The sequence below is a fragment of the Hordeum vulgare genome, chromosome 7H (assembly GCF_904849725.1).
Source record: "Hordeum vulgare subsp. vulgare chromosome 7H, MorexV3_pseudomolecules_assembly, whole genome shotgun sequence".
NCBI classification, from domain to species: Eukaryota; Viridiplantae; Streptophyta; class Magnoliopsida; order Poales; family Poaceae; genus Hordeum; species Hordeum vulgare.
The window spans coordinates 68,619,292-68,641,571 of record NC_058524.1 but is presented as its reverse complement, the minus strand read 5'-3'; the positions used below and the strand labels follow the sequence as shown (position 1 = coordinate 68,641,571).

The window sequence follows — 22,280 nt, the reverse complement described above, 5'->3', positions numbered from 1 at the left end:
GCTTTCAATTCTAGAAAGCTTAGAGCATGGTTAACAGCAAAGCTTGCTGCTGGCTATAAGAAGTGCCATGTCACTTAAAGTTTGTAAAAAACCCTGCTTGTATAGTAAGCTGACTATAAATAAGCTATTAATTATTCAAAGCAATTAATGCATGCATGTGAATGGAGAGAGATGATTGGAAGGAAGGAGTCAACCGAGGCTGCATGCAAACTTTTTTCTCGTGTGCAGTGCTGCAGCCGGGCTACACAGGAAGCGCCCGCTTCAATCTCTCTCCTCCCTTCTCTCTCTACCACGTAAGATTTTGATGACATGGCAGACACTATAGCCTGATGATTAGGACTTATTAAACTTGCTCTTAGTGATATACTCAAAATAGTTAGTTGTAATAACAAGAAATTTAGTTCACTGCTTGTGAAACGTTTAATATTCGAATGTATCAGCAGGAGTATATATATTTGTATCCGTGCGTTTTGGTTTGGCTGCAGAGCCACGCTCACCCAGTAGCTTACATGACAAAGAGAAGGTGAATACTGTAAACAAATGATTTGATAAAGAAAAAACATGTACTCTACACTTCTGTAAAATTAAAAGAAGAATTGGAGAGCAATACGAAAGAACGTGAAAAATGTGAAATCTCTGATTGCTCATTTCTGGAGCTACATTTACATGTACAAGAGATGACTACTGAAATACATACAAGGGGCTAGGTAAAAGGGCACCAACAACTGATGACATGGACTTTACAAAATCCGACTCCGGCCAGCCTCGCTGCCATGCCACCGCCTCACGAGGTGCCGGCACTCGTGACCCGCTGCATGGACTCGTCTCTCACGAGGGTGCCTCTTGCCTCACCATCGCCAGCGCCGCGGCCGCCGCCTCCTCCACCCTCGACGCCGCCTGCTTCATGTCCGGCCGTCTCCCCAGGTCCGTCTCCACGCACTCCATCGCGATCTGCAACAGCCGCTTCATGTCCGGCAGCGCGTACTTGCACGCCGTCACGATGGCCTGGTCGAACAGGTCCTGCTCGTGGCCGTCGGCCAGCGCCGTGGTCGCCCACACGACGAGGTCCGTGCCGCCGTTGCCGTTGTACTGCGACGGGAACTTGCCGGTGAGGAGCTCCAGGAGGACGATGCCGAGGCAGTACACGTCGGCCTTGGCGGACGCCGGGTGCCCGGCGACGCACTCGGGGGCCCGGCGCGAGAACATGGACGCCGGCGACTCCGTGTAGTTGACGAGGCCGGAGTAGCCGAAGTCGACGAGCAGCGGCTCGAAGTCCGGCGCGAGGAGCACGTTGGACGACTTGAGGTTGCCGTGCGGCACCTCGTGGCCCGCGCCGGCGAGCTCCGCGTGGAGGAACGCCGCGCCGCGCGCCACGCCGGCCGCCACCTTGAGCCGCGTCGGCCAGTCCAGCGCCGCGTAGTCCATGCCCCGGTCGCCGTGGAGCACATAGAGGAGGCTGCCCTTGGGGATGTACTCGTACACGAGCAGCTTCTCGTCCTTGCGGTAGTGGTACGCCAGCGGCGGCAGCAGGTTGGCGTGGCGCATGCCGCCCAGGCGCTTCATCTCGGCCTCGAACGCGTCCCTGGTGGCGCGGTTCATGTCGCGCGCGCGCTTCACCACCACCGCCACGCCGTTGGCCATCACCGCCTTGTACGCCGACCCGAGGCCGCCGGTCCCGATCACCTGCGCCGCCGCCTTCATCAGGTCCGTCAGACCGAACACGCCCTTGCAGTCGTTCACGATGACCAGGTCCCCGGCGACGCCCCCGGTGCTCATGTCGTCCACCTTCGCCGCGGACGACGCCCTCCGGTGCCGCCCGCCCGTCGTCGACCCTGTCTTCCTCCCGAGCCACGACAAGCTCCGCTTCTGCACCGTCGATGATCCCTGCTTCACCATGTACACCGGCGGCGTGTCCTCCGTGTCGCCCTTGTGAGCGTGGTCGTAGCCGTGGACGCGGGCCGGCTGGCGGCAGCACGCGCAGAAGACGATGACCATCACGATTGCCGAGGCGAGCAGCGTGGCCAACACCACGGCGAGCCAGTTGGACGACTCGGGAGCGGTCTCCGGGCGCTTGCACGGCTGGCCGGGGCTCGGCACGTAGCAGAGGTACTGGTTCCTGCTGAACCCGCTGACGTCGAACCGCCGGAACGGCTCCGGGACGATGCCGTCGAGGTCGTTGTCGGAGACGTCGAACGACTTGAGCGCCGGGGGCGGCGCGGGAGGGAGCTCCCCGGAGAACTCGTTGTGCTCGAGGTGGAGCTCGATGAGCGCCTCGGCCTCGGCGAGGGACGCCGGGATGGGGCCCGAGAGCTCGTTGCCGTCGAGCCAGAGCTTCTTGAGGTGGTTAAGGTTGGGGAAGAACTCGTCGGGGATGGCGCCGTTGAACTTGTTGTCGGAGAGGAACATGGACTTGAGCGCGGTGAGGCGGTGGAAGCTGGGGAGCGGGCCGGTGAAGTTGTTGCTGGCGAAGGAGACGGAGCGGAGGCCGGGGAAGCTGGAGAGCGCGTCGACGTCGATGGTGCCGCCGAGCTGGAGCCCGCTGAGGCGGAGCCCCGTGACCTTGCCGCGGCCGCACACCACGCCGTGCCACTCGTGCGACCCCGGGGAGCACGGGGAATTGCCGCCGTTGTCGGTGATGAGCCACGACGAGACCGAGGAGGAGTTGGAGAAGGACTTCTTGAGGTGGATCATCGCCTCCGCCTCGGACATGCCATCCGCGGCGGCCCCCAGCGGTAGGACCACGGCGGCGATGATGCCGGCGTGGAGGAAGAGGGGGAGGAGGTGGTGGTGCGGAGAGGGGCCCATGGTGGCGGGGAGGCCGGCGTGTGAGACGCGCGCGCCTAAGGTTGGGGAGGATGGTTCCCGGCTAGTTTTGGTTTCTTGGGGCTCTGCTTCGTCGCCGGGAATAGCAGGGCGGCCGGCCGAGGATGGCGCCAAGGCGCATGCGCGCGCGTGAGGCAGGGATCTCACCAGTTCAAATGCGAGTACTCCCTCCGTTCTTAGGACCTGTTTTGTTCATAAGTCCTAGAACTTTTTAAAGTCCCAACTTATAAGTTATAAGTCCCTACCTGTTTGTTTACAGGGACTTATAAGTCCCGAGTCCCTACCTGTTTGTTTACAGGGGCTTATAAGTCTATGTTCCACCTAATAAAATACACTTGTTCACATAACCTTTGTTCATACAAAATGAATTGCAGAATAGTGACAACCGAAATAACAATTGTTCATAACACTTGTTCGACCGGGCGACGACGGGGCGGGGGCGGCGACCGGGCGGGGCGGCGACGGACCGGGCGGCGACGGGGCGGTGGGCCGGCGGCGATTGGGGCGGCGACCGGCGAGGGATAGGGCGGTGCGAGCGACGAGGGGTAGGGCGGCGGCCACTGGATCGATGCGGGAGACTTTTTCTGCGGGCCTAACCAGCAATAAGTCCCAATAAGCTCCTACTAGAGAGTCTTATTTGATAAGTCCCAAATCATCATAATAAGGCCCAATAAGTCCCTTGTGTTTGGTTTAGGTGGGACTTATAGAGACTTTTTTAAGTCCCAAAACCAATAAGTCCCTGGAAACAAACACCTTCTATAAGACATTTTAAAGATTACACTATGAACTAGATACAGAGTAAAATGAGTGAATCTACATATTAAAATATGACTACATACATTTATATGTAGTTGATAGTGGAATTCCTGAAAGGTCTTATATTTAAGAACGGAGGGAGTACATGACAATATTGCACATTTGTAAATCTGCTGCAGTTACCGGCTTACCGCTGTACTGCTTGTCCAATTTGTGCTTTGAAACCAAGAGCTCAAATTGCGTTATAACATACTCCTAATACAAATATGAGCTGCCTTTAATAGAGATATGTATTACGTGAGAAAAAAAATCTATTTTAAACCTTGAACTTGTAGAGATCAGACGAAATGAATCCCAAGTCAAAATCCTTGTTGATTGTATTCTGAATTATACAATCCTGATTTAAGTTAAACCTTCGGGTCATTCCAAACAGGAATTGTCGACGTGGCAAAGGATGATCAGGATTGGACCTACCGAGTTTACGGCAACGCGTGATGCGCATTGTTTTGCTTTAGGTTTTTCGTTTGTTATTTGTTATTTGTTAATTTTTTCTGGTTTTTCCCTTTCATTATTTATTTATTTTTTGTTTCAATTTATATTATATATATTTATTTATTTTTATTTTTTTCCTTTTTTGTTACTGTTTAGTTTGTCATATATTATATAAAGTTTATTGTGTGTTGTCAAAATGTTTATTGTATATTGCGTGTACATGTGCGTGTATGTATGGGTCGTCATGGTGTGTATCGTGCGTGCATGTAGGCTGCTAGCATGAGTACATGTCCGGGATGGGTCGACCGGGATTGCATAGTTCAGGATGCAATTGACTGAGATTTTGATTTGGGGGTTCATTTCGACTGACCAATACAAGTTCAAGGTTTAAATTATATTTTTTCCGATTAGGTAGCGGGCTGTTACTCGTCGGCCGGCGTATCCGCTGCCCCGTGGATCTAGCGGGATAAACGTCTTTTCACTACTTCACAACAAAGACCTTGCTACAGAAATATTCAGAACACAGATTGTATTGCAAAACTTTTATGCAACAAAGATTGTGTTGTGTTTTTTCAACAAAGATAGTGTTGCCGATATATTGTTTTACAACAAAGATATTGTTGTGCATTTATTTTTTTGCAACAAAGATATCGACGGAAGAAAGTTTATAACATTAGTGATGTTGCAGAATCTTTCTTGTAACATGAAAGATGTTGCAAGAAAAAAAATCACCGTCGATAAGAGAGTAGCAGCGCCGACCATCCCTGCAGCTGGCAAGCGTTGAAATCTCCGACCAGGTCGCTCGCCGCATTTTCCTCTCCGGTGAGGTTGGCGCACTGCGCTCGCCCACAGTCATGGTGGAGGCGAGCGGCAATGACGACCAGTGCGCCCGGCCCCGGCTGCAACCTCGCCTCCCCATCCTCCTATCCAGTGAGGTGGGCGGTTCCAGCGTAGACATCAAAGCGTCAGGCTACGCAGGTCACAGATTCAGTGTTGCAGGGGTCTGGATGTCACAGCCTCGTCTTCATCTTTCTCTTTCTGCAATAGACCAGTTTTTTGCGGTGGTAAGAATGCAACAACAGGCCAGTTGCAAGTATAGTAGTAGTGATTCCTGAGCCATGGCCTGTTGGGAAGGTGGCGGACGGGAGAGCTGCAATCCACGGGGTGATTACAAGCTTTACCCAATAAGTCAAGATGGGAATGGGTTGATCCAGACCGGCCTTGGACCTGGCCCGGTGGCCCCAAGATCAATATGCGAGGTCATCGATCCATTTCATCAGAATTTTTTGACCTCAGTGACCCATTGGATTCACGAGGTCGGTACAAAATTCAGCATTTCTCTCCTCTTTGGTGTCCTTGTATATTACTCATCCCGTCCTCTTTCTCTCTCGATTTTTTTAATTCATCATGTCCACACACACATGAGTTGATGTACGTGTTATTAGATGCATCATTACGAAAAACAATTAGCCATAGTGCACTGGCCGAGGCAATATGCCTATATGTATGCATGCACGAGTTGATGTACGTGTTATTAGATGCATCATTACGAAAAACAATTAGCCATAGTGCACTGGCCGAGGCAATATGCCTATATGTATGCATGCATGCTGCAATATGCCTATATGTATGCATGCATGTATGTTGTTCATTCATGCGTTCTTGGTTCAGAATTTCAGTTAATGTAACACGAGTATATCAAATGGCCTCACGTACCTATCCATTTAGGCAATATGTATATGCATGCATGCTGTTTTGCGTCTCATTGGTTCAGATGGGTCGATCCATCTGACCCATCGGGTCGCACGATGTCGGCTTCACTGACCCATATATGATTCAAGGACAACCCACCTAACCCATTGGCCTTGACTTTTTGGGCCGGGTCAGTGACCCGGCGGGCCGACCCGTTCCGTTCCCTCTTGACCAATAAGTTAGGACTCCACTAAGTTAGATCTTTTACGATGGCAAATCGAAAAGTTCATGGCAATTTTATGCTTGCCAAGGACGACAAGGTCACGTGGCAAGCAAGGCAAATCTGTCCCCGTTCTTTGTTTAATTACCGCCCTCGTAGACTAAATTTGCCACACAAAAAGATGTTTGATCCACCATGCTTAAAATTCTGATTTTTGATTTTTAGCATTAGCCATAAAATAAGGTGGTGCATATGAAAAATTTAGCGGTAATTTGTAAGTGGACGTTAAATTGTGTTGATACTTTCTTTGTTAAGAATTGAAAAGTTACACGTCATGTGATATATGTGGGTCTATCGGGTATAAACAAACTCCCTAAAGATTGCATTTCAGCATGTACGTTGCAACGGTAGAGAAAATGACACATGCTATTAACCCAATAACCATGACTCAAGACCTTAATAGGTTCACGTCCTTCAGTTTAACATGATATCATATTTGTATTGTCGACAGTGGCCTAAGTACTTCCACAACGAAAACACATTTGAATGTGCTTAGTCTTAAGGTGTCTCTCTCTCATGCGCGCACCCACACACACACTCGCTCGGAATAAGATAAGAAATATGTTGTTTTCCCGCGAGGTTTTTCACAGGTGTCCATGCGTGGTTCTCAATGTTTTTTTTCCTCAGTCTGATTTTAATGAGTGTTTATTTGCAATTCGGATCGCCGCCAGCATGAAAGAAAAAAGGACCACGCACTATAAATTAAGTTTGCATCAAAAATAATATTTTAGACATATTTAACAGCTAAAAATATTTTTTAGGTTCTACACATTTTCTAATCAAATTTCATATATAACATGTTAAAATCGAAGTTACGGTTTAAAAATGGATAAATTTGTTTTACATAAACTACGGATTTATTAACTGAAATGTCAAGGTTTTTTGTTAAAACGGAAAAATGGTTCGATGGACTTAAATATGGACGGGGGTTGATTACCTAAAATATTAGGGGGTTTTCCATGAAAATACAGAAAAAGGTTCATCCGACTTAAATATGCATTGCGGGTTAATTGACAGAAAACTAACGGGTTTATTTGCAACATAGCACGGCGGATGACCAGAAGCGCTTAGAGCATCTCTAATAGAACCCTCAAACCCTTAAAAATAACCGCTTTTTTACAGTTTTCATCGGAAAAACGGCGTAGACTAGAACCCTTAAACCCTTAAACCCGTAAAAAAATTTAGAGGTCGAACCCTCAAACCCCTTCCCAGCATGTAGAAGTGAGGGTTGGGGGGAAAAACTGCCCCCAACCCGCACTCATTTTCCCTCCTCGCGCGGGAGGCAGTTGGTTCCCCCGCGCGAGAGGAAATCCCTCGGCCGCATCTCGCCCCGCCGCCCCTCCATGCTCCGACCGCCGCCCCGCCGCCCCCCGGCCGTCGACCCGCCGCCCCTCCGCGCCCCGCGCCCCAGCCGTGGCCTCGTCGACCCGCCGCCCTGCCGCATCTCGCCACCGGCCGCTCCGCCGCTCTCGCCGCTCCAGCCGCCGCCTCGCGCTCCGGCAGCCGCCCCTCCGCGCCACCGCGCCCCGGCCGCCGCCTCTCCGCACCCGTCGCCGTCCGCATCTCGCCTCGCCGCTGCCCCTCCACCCCGGCCGCCGTCCTGCCGGCCCTCCGCGCCCCGGCCGCCGCCCCACCACGCCTCGGCCGCCGCTCCTCCGCTCACCGGTGAGTTTTTTTTTTACTTTTTTAGTTTTAAATTTTTGCTTCATTGGCACTAATTGTAGCCACTTCGTATGTAGATGGACTCGTTGTCGGATTCGTCGGATTGGTCGTCATCCGACGATTCGGACATTGACGAGTTGTTGCAAGACGACGACGTCGAGGTTTGCCATAGTTCTGGGTCCATCAAGGTTTTGGGGCAAAAAAACCTTGATGAACATCATGAAATGTTGTGTGATTCTACACAACATGATCCTAGAGGATGAGAGAGGGTTAAACCTCCCTTGTTTCTATGACAATGTTGGTACCCGTGTGCAACCGGAAAGAAACCCTTCTCGCATACAAGCTTTTCTTGAAGCACATCGTGAGATTGAGGATGGAACCACTCATGGTCGGCTCCGGGATGATCTAGTAGAGCACCACTGCATTTGGATGAGCGGCGCATTGGCCCATGATGTATCTTTGTTTTACTTTTCTATGTCCTATTTGATTCGAACAATTGTTGTTATTTGCTCAAACATTGTTGTAATGATTTGAATGATTATTGTTTTATTCGGTGTTGTAATAATAACTAGAATGATTATTGTTTTATGTTAAATGTGATTGAATTTGTGATATGTCATATGATGAAATGTGTGATATATGAATGACAGTTTTAAGGTTTGGGGTTGGGGCAAAGACTAGAACCCTCAAACCCAACCCTTATAACGGAATATTCCGTTATAAGGGTTGGGTTTGAGGGTTCTAGTCTTTACCCTTGTTTTTCAACCCTTAAAAGTGTCAAAAATGTGCAATTCTCAACCCTTAAAACTGGTTTTTGTTTTAAGGGTTTGAGGGTTTTACTAGAGATGCTCTTAATGCTTTATTATTAGGTATAGATAGCACATATGTCCGCGCGTTGCAACAGGAAAGTAAATATTTTTTATCTGAGCCATTTTTTTCATTTTGATTCAATTTTGATTATGACTCGTTAAATTAACTTAGGCCGTTTGACACTGAGGAGTCAGTCTATAAATGAACTTTATTTAAGAAAGCTGATATGTACTCCCTCTGTACCGGAATATAAGTCGCTGGAGTAGCTAAAGTTGGCTCCTCCAGCGACTTATATTCCGGTATAGAGGGAGTATTTACTTTTGCATGCAACAGATGGAACACAAATTAAGATCATACTTATCGGTTCAATATTAATGTTCATGACTATCACACAAATAATTCAGACATTTTGAAAATAAACCATCATATACTTATGATGTTCATAAATTTATAAGTGTATGTACATGCACAAAATTGTTTATATACTCACTACAAAAAATATGTATTCCAATGGTAAGTACACGCGTGGATTTCGCCAAAAGAAGGTACATACGTAGGGTCCTAGATTAAGAAACATATACAAAGAGAGAACGTGATGAAAGTAATAGCATGCCCAGGGATTATATATTTGTTCTTTGCCCGTTCCGTGCCAATCAACACCGGTACAAAATAAAGACGAATCATGCATGATTGATTAACATTGCATCCAAAATTGCATTTTAAAAATAATGAACATGTAAAATAATATTGTATTCAAATTCTACACATTTTTAATCAAATTTTATATATAACATGTTAAAATTGAAGTTACAGTTTAAGAGATATGGTTATTTGAAAATATTTATTGATTTTTAATAGACTGTAAGGCGATTAATGCATATACCAGGGGGTTTTATGTTAAACTGAAAAAGTTTAGTTAGCATAAGATACATGGAATTTTGTGTAAAACACAAAAAAAAACGATTTGACTTAACAAAGAACTGCGGGTTAATTACTGAAAAAAGCAGGGTATTTTCTGCAAAAATACCAACAACGTACGTCCGGCAACAGTACATGCTGCTAACCATCCATGGTTGGATGATTAAAGGGACCGTGGTATTCCCAGCCCATCAGGGTTCAAATCCTGGTGCTCACATTTATTCCTGAATTTATTTCAAGGTTTTCGACGATGCACATTCGGAGATGTTCCTCTCAACGATGAGGTGCCTAAAGCGACTACGTAAATTTAAAGATGATATGCCAACTCAATCTCTCGAAGGTGTTTATAGAAAAAAGGGTGTGCGTGTTAGCGTTCATAGAAGTGAGTGTATGCACGTATATACGAACGCTTGTGTCTATACTTTATTTAGAAAAAACAGTACATGCTTTATTATTATATATATGTATAGATGAAAAGGGGTTGCGCGGTTCAAAAAGGAAATGGTCTAATCTAACTGAAATCTAATATATGTAGGGTATTAGTCTTTAGAGCCCCTTAGAGCATCTCTAGCAAACTCCGAAAAACGTAAACCGTAAAACTAGGATAAGGATAAAAAAAGGTATTTTAAAGGTTTATTTTAGCTACGGCCGAACAGAGGCTGTAAAACAAACTGTAAAACTAGGATAAAGAGCTCCTTCCTCCGGTCCGGCGGCCGCCGCACCTTCCTCCAGCCGGTCGTGCTGGCCATGCCGTCCGCGTCCAACCCGTCGTCTGTCGGCCATGCCCCGTCGCCCGTCGAACGCGCCCCGTCCCCTTCAGCCGTGCCCTATCACCACGCCTGGCCAGCCTCGCTGGCCACGCCTTGTCGCCGACCGGCCATGTCCCTCACCCGCTGGCACTGTCCTACTCTGTTGCCAACCGCATCGGCCGAGTCATGCCCCTTTGCCGGTCCGCCGGGAGGATTTCGTCAGCCAGGCTGAGGTCATAGGAGGCCACGGCGAGGTCGAGCTCGTCCAATTCAAATCGGCAGCGATCAATTGCGGCGTCCAGCGGCCTTTTTTGACGTGCGGTGATGAATTCCGACGAGTTTAGGGCGAATTCCGTCAAACTCCGCGACGACGTGTTTGTTCCGACGAGGTTTGACCAGTATATGGCCCCCCTTGAATTGACCTTTGAACCTTTAAAAATAAGAGTTTCGGATGTGGCTTTTCCGTGCCCCTTAAAAATTTTACGAATTGGATCATTTTTACGGTTTCTGTTATGCATACTTTTCGCGACCAAAACTGTAAAATGTATTTTTTTTACGGATTTGACCAGGGTCTGCTAGAGATGCTCTTATGCGACCTTGGATGCATGACTTTCAACTGTAATAGGACCCCTATGAAGCGATCTGACGATATTTCCCACCCCTTTATGCAAAAGGGATCAAAATCAACATTTGTTGTCGTCGAGAACAGACCTTCGATGCATGACTTTCAGCTACGAGAGGATCCCTATCGAGCGATCTGACGCTATTTCGCACTATCACCCCTTTATGCAAAGGGGATCAAAATCAACCTTGTTATCGCCACGAACAACAAGGGCCCGAGAAGCCCAAGAAGAACCCCTCCCCAATGGTGGCAAGGCACGGGGGGAAGAGGTCGACGCACGTGCCGACTCTATGAGCCGAGGTGGGTCGAAGAAAGGCGGTTGTACAAGCTCATACTGTAGCAGCCATGCACCGATGCACATCCTCGGTGCCACTGGCGGTGACACCGCCAAGTCTAGGTAATGAGTGATCATTAGTCCATTCATCGAATCAAATCAGTGGAACAACACCACAATGCTAGAAATTAAAGTCTGGGGGTAAATCTTGCGCATAAACATCACTGCATCTAAGATGCATCAAGCACCTTCACAGGTAATTAGGTATCAGTAGGCCAGGTAATTAAGCACAACATCTTTTTACAGAAAGTGAGAGCACCTGAAACAATGATGCCGCGGAAGTACAATCAGGCAGAGAGGTCATAAGTAAGTACAAAAATGAGTGAGAGAAGAGGAAAACTTCAAGAACATGTACTACTTCATTGGAAGGAGCTACTTAATGCAGAAATATGGGGGCGAGTTTTTGGGACAATAATTTGCTGACACGGGAAGTCAAAAATAGCCATGGCATAATTCCAACCTGCACCAGAAGCATGAGAGGTATTAGAAAGCAAATCGAACATCATAACTTCCATATTAATTCCTGTAAAGATACCTAGGGCTCAGCTTGGGCATTCGCTAAGCTTTTACAAATATGTGAATTCAAGATATTTGGGGTGCAAACGATTAAAGGGGGTGCGAAATAAGACACCCGGACAGTGTATTATGCCAATCCTGCTACTTCTATGTACAATTGGGGATATCCCCAAAAGAAAATTTCCATTCATGCTTCAAAGGGAGTTTATTTTTATTTTTCTGAGAAAGGCCAAAAGCCAAAGAATTACAGAGCACCCTTATTACAAAGTAAAATCTGCAGTTGATCCGGCACTCCATCATTTAACAAAAGATCTTTTTAGCACTGTGGTAAAACCGAACCTGTCCTATGCAAAAGAGGACTTAAGCTAAACTTTGATTATGCTTACCACGACACGTCCTGTAGCAGCATCGACGCCTCTCCAGGAGAACATCCTTCCTGTGAATAATTCAAAATCATTAACTTCTTAACGCCTTAATGATGTTATTTTTTCCGGCAGATACTTCTCCATGGTTGCATGTACATTGTGTCGATGAAATAAAAAAGAACAATTAACCAATTTCATTACCAGAGGGTAAACAAGAACAAACATCCAAGTCGAAAGTATGTTGCCTCTAGAGAAGTTGAAAGTATGTCGACATTCAATAATCTTAAAGTCAAGTATACTGTATAATGTATACTGAATACAAATGCAATTATTCATAGTAATGATCTGAAAACGGATAGGATGATATGGTAATTTGGCAGTTTGTCTAATTGTTTTTGGTGGAGCTGGAGAGAGTATATAGTTGATGAATTGCTTTTTTGGAAATCACTACACCATTACTTTGTGCCAGTGAGTGCTTGTCATTCTAGACACTTACAGTCTGTCTCTGTACGCACCTCTGGCTATTACTTTTTCAAATACAGAGATGGCAGTACTTGAATATGATAAACTCTAACACTTGTGTCTATATGAGCTCTCAAGAAAAGAAAAACAGGACTAGCCTTGGTGGCATTTTTCTAAGGAAAAGGCGAGCACTGACCCAGCAGAAGCTGAGCCTCAAACGTAGGTCAGTGGGCTGTGAGCACTTCAGCCTGCTCTAGCAAGCCAACTGGCCAACACCCAGTTCTCTGAAAAAACTTTGACCAACCAAGATTAGCCCTTGGTGGCATTTTTGTAAGAAGAAGGCGAGCACCGAGGCTGAGCCTCAAACGTGGGTTAGCCGGCTACGAGAAGTTCAGCCTGCTCCTGCTCTGGCCTAGCCAACTGGTCGACACCCAGTTCTCGTTTATATGAGCTCTCAATGTTTCAAAATGTCGAATGTACACATTCTAAAACGATATACTAATATACTACGATGAGCAGGACTGGCAATATAAAGCACAATGAACAGACATGAGGCAGCTAATGAGGCTCTGTGTTTGGAACAAGCTAAGTGATAAGTTGCATTAACAAAGTTAGCAGACGTGGCAATTTAAAGCACAATGAGCAGACATTAGGTAGCTAATGAGACTTTGGACAAGCTAACAAAGTGATAAGTGGCATTAACATACCGAAGGGCTGTAGAAGATGCTTGGGGACGGTAGTTACAGGTGCACTCCAAAACCACAGAACGAGCAAACCATAGACTAGGACCTACCACCAAATCAATTTCATGAGACACTCCTGAGGCTATAAACGTCAAATATAACAGACAAGAAAGACTACAATCATGAAGCACCTTGGTACCCATGAGAACTTTGCCATATTTCTCATGTAGAGACTGCTTCCCCTTAATGTCCGTCTGCTGCACTGTAAAATTGAAAGGAGGAAAAAGTATTTGAGATTCGCATATCATAAATGCAGAGCTTATTTGTGTACTGCATACTGATGGATGAGATTTTCCTTGATATCAATATCGGTGGGGGGGGTTCGTCCCAAAGAAAAATAACATTGGCATGGAATTTGGTAATCAGCTAATATGGGAGGAAAGATCACAACCACACCCATGATGCTACTGTTATAAGGGAACACATTGTTCAATGCAGCCAGCCAGGAATTCAACTCTTACTTTTGGACAGTTCCTTCTCTTTAGCAGCAGCCAGCCGCTTGAGCTTTGCGGCCTGCGCAAACGTCGAGGGCCTGCGACATGAACAAGGAAAAAATCGGTGACATTGCACAACATAACCCTTTTTTGAAGAACAACTCTATCAGAATCAGAATCACCAAATCGTTAGACAGGGGAGAGGGAGACAGCAAGGAAATCGCCTACGTTGACAGTGCACTGGACTCCTTGAGAATCTGCGAGATTTCCAGCCGTAGTTTGAGCTGCTCATCGCTCACCGATCCCCTCTGCAAAACATGAACCGGTCAGCACAATTTTACCTGAACATAACCAACGGCAGAAATCGCGCAATGTAGCAGATCCACCAATCCTCCTCAATTCACCGCAAAATCGGTTCTATTCTTCCATGGAGACCGAATTCTCCGGGGGGAATCGGTGCCAAATTCATCGGGGGAGAAGGAGGAGGGGGGAAGAGGAAGAGCTTCCGTGGCGCTGACCTTCTTGGCGAGATCGAGCATGCTTTCGAGCACGTGCACCGCGCAGACGAGGAGGAAGACGAAGATGGCCGCGAGGGCCATGGCCGCCGGTGGGGAGCGGGGCGGCGCCGCCGCGCGTGGGGGTCAGGGCGGCGGTGGCGGTGGTGGTGGGTTCGTGGGTGGGTCTCCGTAGTGCGCGTGCGCCCGCCCGACCGAGCCAGGTAAAGTGCCCTGTGCTCGGCGTGGAGCGATCCGAGCCGTTGGCTGCTGGGCCATCTATCGCGTTCGACGGCCCGGATTGCTCCAGGACACCAGATAGGAGCCGGACGCGGCTGGAAGGGAAAGGCACACACCACCAGACCGGGAGAGGCAAAGCGGAATCCATGGCGACGTCGAGCACGGAGAAGAAGACGGCGGCGGAGGTGGTCGCGGCGCTGGAGCTGCACCGCCACCCCCACGGCGGCTTCTACCTGGAGACCTTCCGCGACCCCTCCCTCGCGCTCCCCAAGTCCGCGCTCCCGCCCCAGTGTAAGCTTCGCCTCGGATTCCTAACCGCAGCTTTAGGGGGTTCGCGGAGGTTTCTTGATCTCGCGTTGGGCTTGCGCGCTCTTCGGTTAGACCACTCAGAGGACTGTAGATCTTCGAGAGCTGTAGAAGCGCCAGTTGCAGTGTTTTTTCAGTGCTTGTTAGTAACTGCAATCCATTTTGTGGACTGGGGGTGGGTTAGCTGATGATGGTAATTGGATTTAGGTCAGGAAACATCGCCATTGGTTTTGGGTGTTGCGTCATTGCTTTGTTGGGGTGGTGCTCGTGAGATGTGCCCGTGTGATCCACTGGAGAGAACAAAGCCAGCATTTTGTCTGGCTACGAAAAGTTGCTGCTAGTTCTCAAACAATGAGATATCTGATTCAGAAAAATATTTTATGCCGTTATTTCGTGAGTAATGCATATTGATGCTCTCAAACAACGAGCATTGTGTAAGCTTCTAAATTTCTTATGCTTGTGACTCGATGGATTTTGATGCCTTCTTTCACCTCAGAACGATTCAAGATAAGAATGCATGTACGAATAAGAAACTATTTGTAAATGTCAAGAAAACTATTTTTCACGTTTGAGTTATGTTTGTCCAGCATGCTTTGTACCTGCACTATGACTAGTGTCAGAAAGTGAAGTAGTTAATATTAATTACATACACTCAGGAAGGCTCAGGGTTATCCAAACTGGGATGTGCAAAACCCTGCATTACCAAACCCTGACTTCTTGCTAGAGCAAATACAATCAGACTTGCTATTTATATTTAGTGTTGCAGTCCATGTTTTACTATAATTGTAGAAATAACATGAACATGGCCCAGACATGACATAAGTCATTTGCGACTTACTCCCTCCCCATAATATAAGAGCGTTTTTTACACTACGCTAGTGTAAAATACGCCCTTATATTATGGGACGGAGGGAGTACCAAGTACCATTTATGGGATTTCCTAACCGCTCGACAGGTTTGTAAAATGAAAATCTTCTCTAGGATCTCCAACGAATATTTTAATCCATCAGATTTTTCTTCTTGTATAAGAATCCGTTAGTTAGTGCTAGTTTTCTGAAGCTTGCAGGCGGATCTGCTGGTTTATGAGCATTAATCAATAACATTATGTTGAGAGGTTTCTTTATCTTTTATACTTCTGCCTTTTTGCTGGCCAAGTAAATTATGCACGTCATAACCAAGCCAAAATGTTCGTTGTCTCCAACATATACCATCAAAATCCATGACTTGGTGACATGAGCCTAGAACGTTAAAGTGTTTTTTATGGTCTTCTGTTCTTACACGACTCTGCTTAGCCAATTTTGTGGTATAATTTTTCTGTAAACTGTGAATTTGGGGCTATGACAAGACACATAAACATTCAAAGGATTTAGCATCCTTATGCCTACGAGCTCTCCTGTCAGAACAATGAGACACTGAATTATCTCTTAGCTCACATGAGCCATTAACTTTCATATGTTACAACAAACAGACCATCAAACAGACTGAATAGCCAAGACACTCATACCTATGGTAATAAACCTTATCATGGACATATCCATACACACTTTTTCAAGCACCATGCACTCAAACTTTCGTAATTGCCTACTATAAATGCAGTGTCTATTCATTTCTGATATGTTTTAGTTTCTAAAGGTTGGATTAAGGAAACTCATGTGTTGATCACTTGGTTGTGCTGAGGTTTCTGAAGAATAGCTTCTGTTAAGCAACAGTACTTTGCTAATTGGTTACTTTGTGTTTAATTCGTGTAGATAAGGTGGAGCGTGCTGTGAGTAGTGCAATCTACTTCCTCCTGCCTGCTGGGGAGATTGCTCGGCTGCACCGCATCCCTTGCGCTGAGACATGGCACTACTACATGGGGGAACCTCTCACGGTCTGCAAAATTACCGCAGAACAAAATATCTTATCACTCTCTAAGCATACTGCCGATCTTAGCCAATGATACCCATTTCAGGTATTTGAGGTGCATGATGATGGGCAAGTTAAGATGACAGTAGTCGGTCCTGATCTACGGAAAGGGCAGAGGCCACAGTACACGGTCCCTCCGAACGTGTGGTTTGGCGCCTTCCTGACCCACGACATCGAGTCCTTCACTGATGACGGCAGTGTTTTTGTCAAGACACCCGGACGGGACCCTGACCTGCATTATTCTTTCGTTGGAGTGACCTGTGCTCCGGCATACCAGTTCGAGGATGATGAAATGGCCACACGCGATGGCATGAAAACTTTGGCTCCTAACGCGGAAGCTTTCATTAATTACCTTATTCCAGCTTAGTGCATTGCTGCTGCAAGTAGCTTGCTGTTTGCGGTGAACGTCTGTCTGCTTATAATTGAATATTAGGGGTGTGATACGATGTCAAATTATGCGACTTTGGAGAGTACCTTAGTATGGTAGTTGATGTTCATGCAATCATGTTATTATAGTCATGTATGGAAGTTCTGTATGGTTTGCTCTTGTTTCTTCTGAGTAGTTTATGTTCAGTAGGTGGTTTTTTTAACTTCAAACTGAAGAGCATGAACTGGTGACATGAACTAGTGCCGCTCTATAGAAAGCATGGACTACCTACATTTAAATAGAACCCTCCACGTGACTCCCGAATTATGGTTGATGCTGATCACCGTGTGATAAGTTGCTAAGTGATGTCGGTTCTACTTACCCAGTGTTTTCTTTTGATGATGGAATGTAAGTTGTCGGGCTTTATTTGCCATGAACTTTGTAATTATAAATTGTTAGTTGGCTATGTGCAACATCTAGATCTATAGGTTGAAAATATTAATCAAATTGGTTTAAAAGATTGATAAAGCTCTCATGGTGGCTGACCTACCAAAGGACCAAGCTCATGACCAAATGGTTCTTAGCTATTGACCTACAAGAGGAGCAATGATTTCAAGCCACTGTCTATCCCACACAGCTATTTTATAAGGAGCAAGGCTTCCCAAGGAATAACTCATTCCTCGGTTTACTTGTGTCTTAGAACCTGGTTCATGCATTATTTGTTGCGTCTCCCCACTAAAGGGAATGAATTTGATAGACATAGGCATAGAAGGCACCAGGAATTATTGACGGATAATTCGAATTACAACACCCACTAGCCGGTGCTTAGCTCCGAGCCTCCTCCTCTTGCTCTGCCGGCTCATGTGTCCTGTATGCACGTTGCTTAACAGTGGATCAACGTGCTGCAGTTGGTCTTCAGCTTTTGTTAGAACATGCACTCCATTTTTGTGAGCTGGGGCTCGGTTAAGTGATGTTAATTACTACTCCTGCGTTATTCTTTGGTCTGGGCGGGTGCTCATGAGTTGTGCCCGTATAATCAACTGAAGATAACAAGGTCAGCATCTTGTTTGGCTATAAAAGTTGCTGCCAATGCTCAAATCTGATCCATCCGGAATGTTTGATTTCATTTCATAATTATCCACCCCAATGGTCGCGGACAAAGATTAAACTCTTCCCCCAATCACGCATGTACTCATTGCCTCCTAATTACTCTCTGATTTGGTTTGCGTGCACAAAGAAATTTATTGTTTCTCATGCTCAGAAAGTTTGTTGTTCATGTGCTATTTTCTAATTCAGAAAAATGTTTTATGTCATTATTTCCTGAGTTATGCACATTGATGTTCTCAACCAGTGCACAATGCGTGTACTTATAAATTTGTGTTTGTGATCCATGGATTTTGATGTCTTCTTGCACATCAAAACAATTCAAGGTAACAATAAATGTACGAATAAGAAACTATATTTGTAAATGTCAATCAAACTAGTTTTTCATGTTTGATTTATGTTAGTCGAGCATGCTTTGTACGTGCACTATAGCTAGTGTTGAAAACCATAGTGGTTGCTTTTAGTGGAGAAAGTGAAGTAGTTAGCACTAAGGGACTCGGGGTTATATAAATTATTTTGGATGTGCAAACCCCTGTATTTCTAAACCCTGACTTCTTGCTAGAAGAAAGTACAAACGGACTTGCTCTTTATATTAGGTGATGATGTCCATGTTATAGTATAATTGTGGAAATAACATAAACATGGCCCGGACATGGAATATGTCATTTGCAGCTTACCGTTTATGAGATTTCCTAACCGCTCGAAATGTTTGTAAATGAAAACCTTCTCTAGGATCTCCAACATATATTTTAATCCATCAAATTTTCTTGTTGAAAAAATCCGTCAGCCAGTGCTATTCGCTCTGAACCTTGCGGGCGGATCTGCTCATTTATGAGCATTAATCAATAAATTATGTTGAGAGGTTCCTTTATCTTTTACTATTCTGCCTTTTCCCCTGCCAAATAAATTATGCATGTCATAACCAAGCCAAAGTGTTGGTTGTCTTAAACATATACCATCAAAAAATTGTGACTTGGCGACACCAGCCTAACACACTAAGTTATGTTATGGTCTTATATTGTTACTAGTAACACTGCACGTGCAACGCACGTGTAATCATAAGTTTAATGTTTTGATTATCCAAATTGATTTGTCTATCACAATGGTTGCCACAATAACATGTCAGGTTTTTATAACATTTGGTCTAAACTGAAATTTATAACAATTTAAAAGGAATTTCTGTTTAGCAAACGCCCTTCCCTGTAGCTAGATGTTTTCCAGCCCTTCTCTAAGCCATTACAAGAAGCTGGTAATATATCAAGAGGAAAACTAAGCAAATGCCAAGAACCGATGGGTTAGTTCGCTTTGCTGAGCCCAAAAATATAATCTTGAACCAATCAGGAAGGGAACATGTCCCGGACCCTTTCAACGCCTGACATCAGCTTGCAAACCCTAACCAGCAGCCCACCCTAAGCCGCCAAGGGAAGGAGAACAGAGCAAATCGCCAACTACATCCGGCGCCCGGAAATCCAGAGTTTGATTGCTGGAAATCGTTTTCAGTAACACCCACGTCGCCAGCAGGGAAGTTTACATTAGACATATCCCCTGACTGGGCAAGTCCTGCTAATTGATCATAGAGCTCAGCAGTATTCATCTTAAAAGCTTGAGCCTCAAGCTCAGACATTGGAGGGAGACCAGAATTCTGTGGCAAAGCTATGTCATGGTTGGGAGAATCATTAAAAAACATTGCCAGTTCTTCCAACCAAATTCCATCAATTTCAGGAGGCGCATTATTGTCCTCATTAGAACAGATATTAACATGTTCAGAAAATTGAACAGACTGCTGAGGCGCGAATGGTTCCTGAATAACTGCAGTAGCCAAGGCAGAACTTTCGACTTGTGGATCCTCTACACCGGACGAGGGTGCAAAAGAGAAGATAGAACTTCCAACATCCAAATTCTCCCATTCATTTTCATCAAAAGGAGCCCCATATTGCTCACCAATCCTTGGGCCAAGCCCACTCTTTTTAAATATATTGCAGAGCACATAAGCATCCTTTGAGAAACCAGCAACATCCAAAGTTTCATCTTCCATTTTGTATTCATACATCACCCAATCTGTCATGTTGCCTTTGGGTGCCTTGCCTTCATGAAAAATCAATGTCTTCTTCAACCCAACAATGCGAGAGTTCAGCTTAATTGTTCTGTCTTTTCCACTTGTTTTCCAATAACCATTTGGTGTGGCACGGTTCGTCCTAGACCCTTTAGGATATTTTTTGTCACGGGGGCAAAAGAAGAACCACTCAAGATCTTTGCTCTGGAGACAGGATTTATCAGGAAGGTCCCAAGGAGCAAATTTGTACAGCTCAACCTCTGAGATAGCTTCAACAAAAAGTTTCTTCCCCAAAATCTTCCTTTTCAAGTAGTAAGAAACAAGCTCAACATCTGTTGGATGGAAACGAAAGCCAGGTGGCAGGCAAGTTTGAGCCATCACTGCAGTGGGTGTCTTGTGCTCAGTATCAACAGAAGAACACAAGAGGTGAAACACAACCAGAATTGCTTCACCAGATTATGCAATTAACAATACCAGTAAATCAGGAAAATATCAAGTTTGGCCAGAAAGTTGAATGCTTCGGTCCTCAAAAGACAGAATTCAAGGCCACAGGTCAACCAAACTTAAGGAGAGAGGAGCTCTCAAGAGAGCAAACAAGAACCAGAGAAGAGAGCTTCAGAAGATTGCAGTGTGAGCAGAGTAGGAGAGCTCACGTTATGACAACTATTCTGAAGGGAGGATCAATCAAAAGATTGATGAGATTAGACCAGAGGAGAGAATGGTCCAACCGAAAGCTGGAGGAGACGCAACTGATGGGAAACCAGGCTTGGCAAGACTCAAAGATGCATGCTATCAATCTTTATTTTCAACCCCTGAAATGAAGATGCATGCTATCAATCTTTATTTTCAAATATATGTGATTGACTAAGAATATTCTCCAAATAAAATCGATGAGAGCTAATTAAACAGCATACATGTCCACGTATACCAGTGGCAAATGTTGTATAGCTCACACTGCAATTGAGCCTACCAGTGTCACTGTACAACATTGCTTTCTTGCTCTCCCTTGGGCCAAACCTGCAAACATGATAAATAAATAAGCATTACTGAGCAATGAATCAATAAGATAGGTCCAACAAAACTGTACAATCTAATACATTGAATTCACTGCAAATCTAGGAAGCACATGTTGAAGTTGAAGGACTACAAAGTTCATGATATCTTTGTGAATTTAAGATTTTACCCATTGAGAAAGATTTAGCCATGTAGTCAGAACTCCGGAGTGATAACTGATAAGAGCACAAGATCTTAAAATACTCACATGTCTTTGCACACTCAAAATGATAGGAAATACATGGATTCAAGATGAACATGAAATGTTCTTAGTACCTTAACAAAGTATAAGCATTTTCGAGTCGAAACAAAGAACTTGTAAATAAATATCAGTTGACCATAACTTGGTGATATTTGATTCCATCAACAATCAGATAACTACTTACATTGTCAAATCTGGAATAACTTCCAAGGATGGATTTGGCATACCTCTAAATTTATGTTGAAATAGAAAACTGAAGTAACAGAAGACATATTTTCTCTAGAATAAAATATAAGACATTTCTTTCACACTTGCGATCAAAACCATACAACATACATACAATAAGAAAAATATAAATGCTGTTAAACTTACACTAACACAATGACCTTTGTCTTCCCAAATTCTGCATAAGCAGACCCTGACGCAGCAGTAGTTGGCCCTGTTTGCATAACTGCAACATACAATAAGCCATATGTTCTGGTAAGGGTTATGAAAAGAGAGAGGGAGAGGTTCTAAAGCAAAGTTTCAGATAATATACCAAAGAAATGTGTGCAAGCATGTTATATATCATGATAATACATACAAAAAAATTGTGTTCTGCCCTGAAAATTGCACAGTGCTTTACTACAGGCAGACTGGTTTAGCATCATTCATAAAAACTTCTACAGTAGCAGCATCTAATAGCATGTAGTATATGTTAACATCATCATTCGTCCATCTAACATCATACAGAAAGACATCTATCCATACATCTAATAGCATATACGTAGTAGGCATCTAGTAGCAGCATCTAACATCATGATTCATCCATCTAACAGCATACAGAAATCCATCTATATATCCATCTAACAACATAGAGAAGGCATCAATCCATCCATCCATCTAGCAAATTAGCGTA

At 45.1% G+C, this 22,280-nt stretch overlaps 3 protein-coding genes across 3 annotated transcripts; 1 reads left to right on the top strand and 2 right to left on the bottom strand.

Annotated features, from left to right (window-relative positions):
- Positions 1 to 499: 499 nt before the first annotated feature.
- LOC123412360 (pollen receptor-like kinase 3) lies at positions 500 to 2,806 on the bottom strand. Its single transcript, XM_045105310.1, has one exon. The coding sequence runs from the start codon at positions 2,803 to 2,805 to the stop codon at positions 829 to 831; it is 1,977 nt and encodes a 658-aa protein (XP_044961245.1). The 5' UTR covers position 2,806; the 3' UTR covers positions 500 to 828.
- An 8,532-nt stretch (positions 2,807 to 11,338) lies between these two features.
- Positions 11,339 to 14,341, bottom strand: LOC123412359 (protein GET1). The gene is made up of 7 exons (XM_045105309.1): positions 14,177 to 14,341; positions 13,887 to 13,966; positions 13,686 to 13,756; positions 13,356 to 13,426; positions 13,189 to 13,270; positions 12,041 to 12,090; positions 11,339 to 11,598 (listed from the first exon to the last, which is right to left on the bottom strand). The coding sequence occupies exons 1-7, from the start codon at positions 14,255 to 14,257 to the stop codon at positions 11,515 to 11,517; spliced, it is 519 nt and encodes a 172-aa protein (XP_044961244.1). The 5' UTR covers positions 14,258 to 14,341; the 3' UTR covers positions 11,339 to 11,514.
- A 161-nt stretch (positions 14,342 to 14,502) lies between these two features.
- On the top strand, positions 14,503 to 17,150 carry LOC123412358. Its single transcript, XM_045105308.1, has 3 exons — positions 14,503 to 14,683; positions 16,447 to 16,568; positions 16,650 to 17,150. The coding sequence occupies exons 1-3, from the start codon at positions 14,539 to 14,541 to the stop codon at positions 16,968 to 16,970; spliced, it is 588 nt and encodes a 195-aa protein (XP_044961243.1). The 5' UTR covers positions 14,503 to 14,538; the 3' UTR covers positions 16,971 to 17,150.
- Positions 17,151 to 22,280: the final 5,130 nt, after the last annotated feature.